Genomic DNA, 12,079 nt, shown 5'->3' on the forward strand with positions numbered 1-12,079 from the left:
CTACCTGTAAGCAAAAGACAATTTGTCTTACATGGTTGCAGGTAATTTGGAGGCCTATTTGGGGCATTTATTTTACTCACACATCAGAATTGCCTTCCTAAGAGCCAAACATGGATTTGCCTTATAGCCGATGTTTCTCATTCATGAGACAAGTTCATATAAATCTTCATTCTGATAAATTGTGCTCCCACTATTTAATTTTGGATCTTTTGTCATAAAGGCAGAAGACTATTAATTTCTAATTCAAACCTACCCAAAACTACAAGTTATTGTGGTGCATCTGGTACTAGATAACACATAATCTACTTGCTTATTGGCTATATTAAGCATTAGCAATTTAAACAAACTCATTCAATTTAGTCTTTTGATTGTATCGTGTTAACAGATTTAAGAGAATGCAGCATTTGTAATTTCCATTCTATAGTCTTGAATGATTTTCGTTAATTTTGAAACCATATTTACCCTTTAATTAATTCAATTAAACTTTAGGAAATCTATGTGAAACTGGATACGTCTGTTAGAAGCAAATGAAATAGTGAGATCAAATGACTTAATGATCAATACTGAGAAAAATTATCCAGCCTTTCAATCAGGATAGTTTTGAACTTAGAATAATTCCTCCTCCCTTACCAGAACCATTTCAATGCTATTCTGACTATTTAAGTTGTGTATGAAGCTCAGAACAATCCACTGTAAACTTAGAATAGCTGTGGGGATCTTGAACTTTTAGCTTTTCTCATCAAGGGAAGAGGCAGTAATTTAATTCAGTTATTTATTATAATTGAAATGGCTGACCACTCAACGTGTAATTCAGACATACAAGGGATACAATTGGTATATAATAACCATCTGGGATGGGATTAGAATTTGATTTTTGATTCAGAAACTCCATGGTCTCAGGTCTGACATTTGAACATACTTGCTCAAATGCTTTGTGTCTGTTGTTTATGATTCTGGTATTTGAGAAGGCAAGCTGACTTCTAGAGCAAGGTGTCTGAAAAAATTCTGTTTTTTCTAAAGACTGATTTAAATTATACCATATCCTAAAACTGGGCCTCTGGCCAAAATGCGAAAGCAATCAATAACCCTGACTAGGTGGCTCAGTGGCTAAGACACTGAGCTTGTCAATCAGAAAGGTCGGCAGTTTGAATCCCTAGTACAGGTCTCCTGCGTGAGCAGGGGGTTGGACTAGATGACCTCCAAGCTCCCTTCCAACTCTGTTACTGTTTTAACTGATAACCAATATAAATGATGGTTTTTAAAAAGTACCTAAAAATCTATTTTACATTTACCCAACAGATAATTGTTACTGGGCATTCTTTCAAGTAGATAGGATCTTAAATCTGAAGCAACCTGATACAGCAGTGCTTAAACATATGTAGCTTTGAATAAGTTTTCTCAATGAATAAATGAACAAGTACAATGTTTTTGACTTCTCTTCCATTATTTTGACTCATTTAATTGGCTACTTTATTTTGTTTTAGGACTTATGTGGAAGTCTGATTACATGTTAGGTCATATTGATGCAGAAATATTGAAAGTTCAAAAGGATCCCCAAATGTAAGTTACTGTACCTCTGATTTGCGTATTTAGTGAAGCCCAAGGATATATTCCCATTGCTAGGAAGAATTAACAAGTGCAAAACTGATACATTTGTATATTATTACATTTATTTTTCTTTTCCTTATGCCATTCAGACTTCTCATGCCCAACACATAATGACCCAACGTTCTGTAATTTTTCTCCTCTCTTTATGAACAAAGTGATAGGATATAGGTTACACCTGGAAAGAAGCATCGTTGCTTTTCCATGACAATCTTTAAAACAAGAATTAGGTAAAATAAAGGTCAAAAAAAAAAAAAAAAACCCTGCAACTCCAGATACTTTTAAATCTCATAGTGCTTCTCTGACAGTGGTTCAATATTGTGATTTGTTCTGTTCTCCAAATATACATTATGATAAGGAAACTGCTTTGGTCCCTGAAATGAAAGGAGACAGTAAGAATCAATTAACAACATGGAATGCTTAAAGTGCAGAATCTCATACCAGAAGGTGCAAATAGCCAGGATTAAATCTGATACCGTTATTCACTCTTGTATAAAAAAAACAATTGCCTGCTGATGTAATGCAGTGTGTGAGGTGAAACTTGATACGGAGGTGGAAAAGGATCCCTTCTTCACAGAGCAGAGCCTGGCCCATATTGCTGAGCAACAGGAAGGAAATCCTACAAACCACCTCAGGACAGACTTCAATGGGGATGATGGAGAGTGAAGAAGGCATTGACCTTAAATCCCAGTAGCAATCCTGAAACATTCAACACTGTAGATCAGGGGTCTCCAACCAAGGCAACTTTTAAGACTTGTGGACTTCAACTTCCAGAATTCCTCAGCCAGCTGGCTGAGGAATTCTGGGAATTGGAGTCCAGAAGTCTTAAAGTTGCCAAGTTTGGAGACCCCCAGCTGTAGATTGTCCTGGATCTCTTGGAAAGAAGCACAGTTCCCACAAGAGACACCTGGGTATGAATGGGGAACATACTGTAAGCTGTTGTTTGAATGAGTGAAGTCTGAGGCAAGTTTTAAGTAAATCAGACATGCATGAATTTTCTATGTGAGGCAGAAGTGTCTGGAATACTTTGGCCCATAGCATCGCAGGAACTGACAAGTTTAAAATGATGCAGGGATTATACTGTAATTTTAAAGAGAAGAACAATAAATAAAATAAGTATGGAATATATTAATTGTACCCAGGATTCAGGATCTTAAAAAATATCTTTAAAAACCTATCCATTCTATTAGTGCATTTTTTTTTCATCCAAAGAAGCGGGATATTTCCATTTATCACAGAAAGAAACTTACACTGATAATTCCAAGATTCTATTTCCTCACCAGTAAAGAATACATCCTTGAATTAAATGTGAAGTTTAAAAAGTTTCCAAATTGAGAAACAAGTTCCTTACAAACCAAAGCCACTTATCTCTTATGCGCAAAGTTAAAAAAGGGCGCAAAGGACAACTAGTATCAAATCTTAAAGAGGACAAAACTTCAGTTAGTTGTAAAAAAAAATGCTCTAAAATTGGTATTCACATGAGAGGTTTGGTTTTTGGGACCATAGTCTGAATTTTCTGGATCAACTTGCTATTTCAATGATGCAAATGTTGTCCACAATGGGCACCCTACACGAACTACTTTAGCTCCACTTGGAAAGTATCTCCTCTCTCTCTTTTTTTAATTGGGAAGGCATCTATGTTGAATAAGGTCTGCCTGTGTCTCTCCCTTTTAACAACAGCAGCTCTTCTTGACTGGATTAAATCTTATGCATTCATATCTACCAAAGACACCCCCCACAACTGGAAAAAAAAATTAATGCCACTGTCAGATCCCTATCGTGATGCTGCCATTTCTGTGGGGAAGGGGGCCTGGATCATTTATTCACTTATTACCCTCTTCCTGTTTCCTACGTACCGTATTTTTCGGAGTATAAGACACACCTTAGTTTTTGGGGAGGAAAACGGGGGGAAAAAATTCTGCCTACCAGATATTCATCTGGCTAGTCCCAGCACATTAGTTCGCTTGGTGGTTTTGAGGTTGGAGCTAGTTGGGGCATCAGCTTCAGCACATTAGTTCGCTTGGTGGTTTTGAGGTTGGCGCTGATTGGGGCTCTGTTTCTAAAGGACGGCTGATTGTCGGAGGGAGCAGCAATTAGAAAAACAGGCAAAGCACGGAAGATCGTTTTGCTCGCATTGGGGCTGAAAAATAGCTTCAAAAGCACAGCTGATCCTTAGAGGGAGCTCCAGGGATTAAAGCAGGCAAAGCGCTGAAGGGGTAAGAGAAGGCAGTAGCTGTTCTGGGTAGCCATTTTGGGCACTGCGTGGGGTTACATTTGGAGTATAAGACGTACCCAAATTTTCAGCCTCTTTTAGGAGGGAAAAAAGTGCGTCTTATACTCTGAAAAATACAGTATCCTGTAATCCCTTAGTTTATAACTCTAGCTCTGACACCTATCTGCCCTGTGCTTTGATTTACCTTTGGGGAATGTGTAAGGGGGGAGGGCCATCTGTTTGGTCTCAGTTCTGAAGCCTCCTGAAGGAAGCACCTGGGAACAGTCCCTTATCTCCTTCCCAGGATGACCGTCTTCACAACATCTTCACACCTGTGGATTGGCTCATTCAACCTCGGACTGAGGGGAGGGGTTTCTAACACCTTTATCCTAACAGAATTGCCTAAGGGGACCTTAGAGCCTGCTTTTGTTTTGCAATCACTCCAATAAAAGGTTCCTTTTGAAATGCTGCTGTCTCCAGAGTCTGTACTTTCTTGAATGGGGAGTAGAGGCAGAACCTTACAGCCTCCTTCTACCACTGTCCTATTTCTTGAAACTATACACAATGAAGAGGGAATTCTAAGGTTCTACTTAAAATGATTTTAATAGATGAGAGAGTGTTTCCTTTTCCTGAACTGTATGAGGCACTAGAATTTAGGCAGGGACTTTGCAGATCTCCCCAACCACAGAGCTTCAAGATCTCTTGAAAAAAAAAAAGTAGACTCAGAACTTACCACAGGTTGGTATGCTGGAAACACCTCACCAACAAGACCCATGCCTAGCATGATTCCAATAAATCCCCAAAAATACCTCTTCATGATATGCCAGGAAATGACAGTCGGGGACGTATCAACCCGAGTCCGTACATACAAATCGAAGTTCCGGTGCAACTGATTAAAAAAAGATAAGAGACAGAATTAAACACATTGCAGTAACAGACCCATACTGATTTCTTTATGCAATTGTTCAAATAAAAGAGGGTGTCCATAAAGTTGCTGCTGAAAATATTATTAATCAGTAGTTCTCAATAGAAAAACCCAGTCACCCCATTTCACTTATAAAACTTCTCTCTTGAATTCTGAAGAAAACTCTGATCACTAAGCAAAAACCTAAAGTTGGCTTCAATGAATAAAACAGGTACACATAGTCCTTGACCTACGACCAGCTGCTTAATGGCCAAAGTTCCAACGGACCAACTTGGGAGATGTTTACAACCTGGATTCACAGTTCCGACAATCACTCCCCCAAGTCATGTGAACACACTTCAGGCGCTAGGCAATCAGGCCAAATTTATGGCAGCATCCCACAATCCCATGGCCGTGTTTTATGACAGTTTTGCTGAAAACTGGCATTCACTGGTTTTGCCAAAAGTGAACCATTACATGACTGATCAACTTTATGACCATCATAGGCAGGCTCCATTACAGGTGTAACTCAAGAACTAGGTGTAAGCTGAAGTGTTGTTTGACAAAATATTTGTTAAAGACTCTTCAATTTTCCAAAGTTTATTAGAATAGCATATTGAAGACATCACTTGACTATTTATATTGCTTCTGAGGCAAAATGTAAGAACTTTTGGTCAAGTTTAACAAGGACACAGTAGTATTTTATTCCTTTCCAGGACACCAAAATAATGTCAATACCAGAATCAAAATAGGGATTTCAATGCTGATCTAAAGTATATTAGGGAAACAGAGATAGAGAATATGCTTGAGTATTGGATTTAAGGAAGGATTGAACTTTTTACCAAATATATTATTACACTTAGATATTCCATTACTAATTACTTTTAATATGGGATTCTGGATTACAAACTGAATTGAAAAATAGGTAGACCACAAATTAATTCTTCAGCTTACCGCTTCTCCAAAATTACGCCTCAAATCAGGGTAATCCCACTCATACCAAGGATTTTTTTCTTGTGCGGATTGATCTGGGAGTCTGGGATAGTCACCATAACTATGAAAATATGAGAACAGAGCTTTCGACCACCAGCAAGCATTTTATGGACTCAAGTTGTTCCTAAATCTCTTCAGTGCTTAAATCAAAAAATAACAATGCAATTTACTAGTGATTTAAAGCAAGAAAATATAATAATCTGTCTGCCAAACTTAAAAACTGGACAAGAGGGCTAAAAATGGTGGCTAAACTTTGCAGTGACAGGAGTATCACATTACCATGTTCCTTTGTCTCTTGCAGATTGAATTGTGCACTTTTAAGTATGGGGATCAAATCACAAAACATATTGTCTATCCCTATTATAGACGAATTAACTGCTGGATGAATTCAATCCCCAAAAATTGAGGAGAAAGTAATTAATATAACCAACCAACATTTCAATATCTTACACATTTATCTTAAAAAAGCATTCCTGCTAGGGATGTCTCCACTATCAAACTAGTGCATTTTTTTCACCCTTTCCCCCTTTGGTTGCAAATTTAACATGATAGTCTTGTTCTACCATTATAAGAAATATAATTGTTCATCAAAGAAATACAGGATATTTATCATTTGATGAAACAGAAGAAAATTTATCATTTGTTTTTTGAAATCACAGGGCTAGAATGGGCCCCAATTTAATTCTAAGGCAAGCCATACTAATTTAATTAACTGATTAACAATTTAATTCTAAAGCAAGCCATACTGATTAACACACTGTTGTTACAAATGCTTGGTGAGGGCAACAGGACCTTTCATGATTTAGACCAGTATACTTGGTATATGTACCATTGGAAATAATACACAAATTGCTAAGTACACATTTATATTTCTGATTTAAGTAATGCTGCAGATGTGATTCCACTATTCCTTCCAAATGTAAATCTGCCTTTAATCTAGATTTATATTTTTAAAGATTTTACTCATTTCCCAACGAATGCCAACTATGAAAGTATTTATTATGAGGCTATGATAAGCTTATATAGACAAACGCTCCACAATCCTGATAGCATGACGTTTGTTCCTATCTTTGTACAATGTTTGGTTTCTTGGATATACAAATACAACCTACCCCAAACCATCATCTGCATATGTCTTATAGTCCTCCAGTGTCAGGTTGTATTTCTTTGCAGCAGCTGCCTGCTCTTCTGGAGTCTTGGGGTATGTCCCTGGAAGCAGATGTTTGGGCAGATGCGAAGCTAAAAGAAAAAGCAACAACTCAAAGATAGTGTAGAGAAAAAATATGCAGTGCAGATGATAAAGTCTGGATTATTTTTATATATATATATATATATATATATATATATATATATATATATATATATATATATATATATATATATATACACACACACACACACACACACACACATATACATGCATATTCTTTCTAGCCAGGTTCCACCTACGTAAGCTAAGTTGTTCTTCAGCCCTAGTTCAGCCCACAACAACTTAGCTTACATAGGTGGAACCTGGCTAGAAAGAATATGCACATAAAAGCCTACGAAAAAAGAAAAAGACATATATATATATCCTGAGTTTTACAAATAAATCAAGGCGGTGAATACATCCAACACATCTTTCTTCTCCTATTTCCCCCACATCCACCATCCTGTGAGGAGAGTTGGGCTGAGAGGGATTGGCCCAAAGTAGCCAGCTGACTTTCATGGCTAAGGCAGGACTAGAACTCACAGTCTCCAGCTTTCTAGTCTGGTGCCTTAACCAATAGACCAACGTGTCTCTCTTTATTTTTATTGATTACTACACAAACAAGGTAGTACAGAATAAAAACCTATAATGTTATTTAATTTGTATTAATAGAATACATGAATCCATTACTTAATGTCATCTTAAGAGTAAATTCAGATGCGATATTTAAAATTAGTCTACCAATGAAAATGATCAAGGTTACTTTTAATATCATTGTACTGAAAATAGAATTTTACATAATGGAAATTACAGAAACAGAATACATATATGTATATATTAAATATATAATATAAAGTATATATAAAGTATACACTATAAAGTGAGAAACAGAAACAAAGAAAAAAGAAAATATCTAAAGAAGTGACTTCTGATTTCCTTTAAAGCAGTTTTTAGCATGATTATTACCATTTCCTCCCTCCCAAATTATGTATCTTGGTTTTCTTCTTCCCATTAGCCACATTTTTAAATCAGTAAATCCTGACAGCACTAACTCATTTGTGTCCATTTTCAATAAAAAAAACAAACTTCCATTAAATGTCTTCAGTCTTTTATCAAAGTAGTTATTGTTCCTTCCCTAAATCAATTTTAACCATTTTAGCAAGTTCTAGCATCTTCACAATCCAGTCTTCCATTGTGGGTGTTTCTGTATCATGGCAGCTGCACCAAAGTTCATTAAATACTTTTGGCCTCGATGTTTGAATCTTCATTTACATGTATTTTTGTATATTGTCCTAATCCCTTTTGTTTTGGCTACCTGACCCCACACCTCCTGCTAAACTAGTCATGCTTTGTGCCAATATTGGGGCATCACAGGAACCCCTACTTCTATTACACGCCAACGCCATTCAAGATTGATCCTCCTATATTGGCCAGGTACAAAATCTGATGCCCCACCTTTCTGCCAAGGCTCAGAAATGGGTGGATTTGATTTAAATCAAGTCAATTTAAATCACGATTTAAATCACTAGTAAAAAGGCTTGATTTAAATCGACTTGATTTAAATCATAATTTTGAAAGAGCAACTGTCACCTCTGTCCTGCAACGGCTCCTCCTCTGACTCACCGAGAGTCCCATTCACTTTAATGGGACGAATGGTGATGCGGCAGTGACACAACAAGGTGAGGGACGTGGCATGCAGCAGGTGAGTAGATGCCCACTAACAGGTGCTGCTATGATGGATCTGAAATGATAGGTGCTCTTTAATATTATATTTATAAGCTGCTTAGAAGGTTTCACTTTCATTTTTACTGCTTGCCCTTCTACCTCACACTTACAGCTTGGTGGTACAGATGCATTTCTCTTCAAACAATCATACAGTTGGCAGTGGACACTGATTTGCAAAACAATGGGATGAAGCAATATTCCTGAACTTTGTGATTTATCTCACAGTTGCTGTGAAATTGAGTGAATGCATCAGTGCAGTTGCATGTTTTCTCAGCTTGCAGAGCTTGGATTCGTTGAATGAGTTTATGAAAAAATGTAAATATTGCAGAATGTACATAACTCATACTATATAACTAAGCTCCATTTCATGCTGAATAAACTACATTATGAATCTATCTTAAATAGAAAAATATCTTTAGGTAGATTTTTTTTACTCCAAAAGCATTTTATTAAAATAAATTTGATAAAAATAAAAAAAATCTGATTTAAATAAAAAAAATCCAATTTAAATTTAAAATAATAATAATATTTTTTTGGATTTAAAAAAAAATCTATTTTTATCCACCCTGCTCAGAAACCCAGATGCCTCACCCATCCCCGGCTGAGGACTTTTTGGGAAGGCCTCCCCGCACAAACTCAACAGGAGGGCAAGAAAGAGACGCGGGAAAACCGCTGATGGGCTGTGCACCATAGGAAGAGGGCTGCTCAAAAGGGCCACAGCTACACTTTTCAACAGTTCTTCAAAATGGCTTTTTTTCCCTTCCATATTAACCGGTCCAGTCTGGAGAACGAACAGAGTTGGACGCTTCTGCTGTGGGGCAAAGGAGCAGCCTATTGCCTCCCTCACAAAGACACGCTTTTGGAAGCAGACGGAGCTCCCCACAAGGCGGGCTGCCCACCCCAGAGAGCCGGAGCCCTCCAGGGCAGGGGTCTCCAACCTTGGCCACTTTAAGACTTGTAGATTTAAACTCCCAGAATTCCTCAGCCAGCTTTGCTTTGCTGGCTGAGGAATTCTGGGAGCTGAAGTCCCTGAGGAATTCTGGGAGTCCCTGAGGAATTCTGGGACTTGAAGTCCCTGAGGAATTCTTTGTGGAGTTGAAATCCCTGAGGAATTCTGGGAGCTAAAGTCCCTGAGGAATTCTGGGAGTCCCTGAGGAATTCTAGGACTTGAAGTCCCTGAGGAATTCTGGGAGTCCCTGAGGAATTCTAGGACTTGAAGTCCCTGAGGAATTCTTTGTGGAGTTGAAATCCCTGAGGAATTCTGGGAGCTGAAGTCCCTGAGGAATTCTGGGAGTCCCTGAGGAATTCTGGGACTTGAAGTCCCTGAGGAATTCTTTGTGGAGTTGAAATCCCTGAGGAATTCTAGGACTTGAAGTCCCTGAGGAATTCTGGGAGTCCCTGAGGAATTCTAGGACTTGAAGTCCCTGAGGAATTCTTTGTGGAGTTGAAATCCCTGAGGAATTCTGGGAGCTGAAGTCCCTGAGGAATTCTGGGAGTCCCTGAGGAATTCTGGGAGTCCCTGAGGAATTCTGGGACTTGAAGTCCCTGAGGAATTCTTTGTGGAGTTGAAGTCCCTGAGGAATTCTGGGACTTGAAGTCCCTGAGGAATTCTTTGGAGTTGAAATCCCTGAGGAATTCTGGGACTTGAAGTCCACAAGTCTTCAAGTGGCCAAGGTTGGAGCCTCTGCTCCAGGGGACAGCCGACCTCCGCAAGCCCCCCCGCCCCCACTTCGTCTGTCCCGCTCAGAGCCCGAGCTGCAAGGCCGCCTCCCTTCACTGCCCGAGGTACTCACGGACCGAGGCGGCGGCTGCCATTTCCCGGTATCAACGGCCAGGCGAGGTGGCGTAGGAGGGCTCGGAGGCGGACCCCATTAACGGCGACGACCATGGCTTCTCTTTCAAGGGCGGCCGCCAGGTCGAAGCTGAAAGCTGGAGGACTTCCGGCCAGCCATAGAGTTTTCCTGAAAGAGAGCCGCTGTCTTCACAAGGGCCGACCCGGAAACAGCTTGCGCCGCGAGGGGGCGCCAGCCAGGCTGGGGAATTCTGGGAGTTGAAGTCCACAAGTCGTAAAGTTGCCAAGGTTGGAGACCCTGGCCCTGACCTAGAGATCCCAGCGAGCCCCGGACATTTATTTTATGTATTCAATTTAGGCATCTCTCACAGAAACTTAAAAAAGTAGAACAGAATACATACATATCTATCTATCTATCTATCTATCTATCTATCTATCTATCTATCTATCTATCTATCTATCTATCTATCTATCTTTGTCTGAAGTGTAGGGTTTCCTGTCTAAGCAGGGGGTTGGACTAGAAGACCTCCAAGGTCCCTTCCAACTTTGTTAAATTATATTAAACATATAATATAAAGTATATAATATAAAGTGAGAAACAGAAACAAAGAAAAAAGAAAATATCTAAAGAAGTGACTTCTGATTTCCTTTAAAGCAGTTTTTAGCATGATTATTACCATTTCCTCCCTCCCAAATTATGTATCTTGGTTTTCTTCTTCCCGTAAGACACATTTTTAAATCAGTGAATCCTCTTCTTCGGCCACGGATTGATGTCTCTCCTCTCCCTCTTCATTCCACTGTAGCCACCTGGAGACCCCAGCGAGCACGGGACATTTATTTTATGTATTCAACTATGTATCTCTCACCCAGTGTTTGTGGGGGCACTGTAATCGACATGTCTGCTCGCAACTTGATAAAGACAAACAATAAATATACGAAAAGTAGTAACAGTCCGGGGTGTTGAAAGCAGCTGGCAGAGCTATTAAGACCAGGAGTGGGGAATTATCTCCATATAGATCTTGGCAAAGTTCATCCACTAGATTAGAATGATCCCATGTCCAGACAAGACCACTGTGAAAAGGAGTCTGTATAATCTAATTCAGTGATTCTCAACTTTGGCAGTTTGAAGAAGTGTAGAGTTCAGCTCCATGGATTCCCTAGTCAGACCTTCCTCAAAGAAGAGACTTTGACTTCAAGGAAGGCCTCTTTCACCTCCCTTTTTGTGGAAATCTGCCACGGATATTGGTCCCTGGGAGGTTATATACATTTGCATTTGCATGTGGGGAAATACCTAATCAGTTTCCCAGACCTTTCTTTAATAAAGTTTTGCAATGCAAAATTTGCTTATTGAGTTGCTGAATCCATTTGACGTGGACCAGCCCTGACTCTTATGTCTATTTCCAAAACTGAAGTAGGTTCTGTTTCCAGAAAGCAATTGTCAAATGCTTTTGTAACTGATACCTGAAAGATACCTGGAAGATTCTTAGTATAGATGGACTTTTTATACAGACTTTATACAGATTAACAGAGTTGGAAGGGACCTTGTAGGTCATCTAGTCCAACCTCACCCACCCAAACAGACCCTACATCATTTTGACAGATGGCAGTCCAGTCTCTTCTTGAAAGCTTCCAGTGATGAAGCTCCCACAACTGCTATCA

The 12,079-nt window shown here is 39.1% G+C and overlaps 1 protein-coding gene across 2 annotated transcripts; it reads right to left on the minus strand.

Moving 5' to 3' along the window:
* Positions 1–1,648: 1,648 nt before the first annotated feature.
* NDUFB8 (NADH:ubiquinone oxidoreductase subunit B8) lies at positions 1,649–10,594 on the minus strand. 2 transcript variants are annotated; one of them, XM_034435699.2, is made up of 5 exons: positions 10,426–10,594; positions 6,827–6,953; positions 5,676–5,775; positions 4,551–4,706; positions 1,649–1,979 (listed from the first exon to the last, which is right to left on the minus strand). In XM_034435699.2, exons 1-5 carry the CDS (start codon positions 10,514–10,516, stop codon positions 1,887–1,889), a joined length of 567 nt encoding a protein of 188 aa, XP_034291590.2. In that variant the 5' UTR covers positions 10,517–10,594; the 3' UTR covers positions 1,649–1,886. The 2 variants fall into 2 exon arrangements, with proteins under 2 accessions (XP_034291590.2, XP_034291591.1); XM_034435700.2 differs by having other exon boundaries at positions 10,422–10,575.
* Positions 10,595–12,079: the final 1,485 nt, after the last annotated feature.

The sequence above is a fragment of the Pantherophis guttatus genome, chromosome 6 (genome assembly GCF_059756535.1).
Source record: "Pantherophis guttatus breed Tessera chromosome 6, ASM5975653v1, whole genome shotgun sequence".
Taxonomy (NCBI): Eukaryota; Metazoa; Chordata; class Lepidosauria; order Squamata; family Colubridae; genus Pantherophis; species Pantherophis guttatus.

Excerpts from the sequence above, each read along its gene's own strand:
- NDUFB8 (XM_034435699.2), bottom strand. The coding sequence starts at position 10,516 with ATGGTCGTCGCCGTTAATGGGGTCCGCCTCCGAGCCCTCCTACGCCAC. Across the intron at positions 5,776-6,826 it reads TATGCAGATGATGGTTTGGG|TTATGGTGACTATCCCAGAC; the intron begins GTAGGTTGTATT and ends ATATTTTCATAG. Across the intron at positions 1,980-4,550 it reads TTCCAGCATACCAACCTGTG|GGACCAAAGCAGTTTCCTTA; the intron begins GTAAGTTCTGAG and ends CTTTCATTTCAG.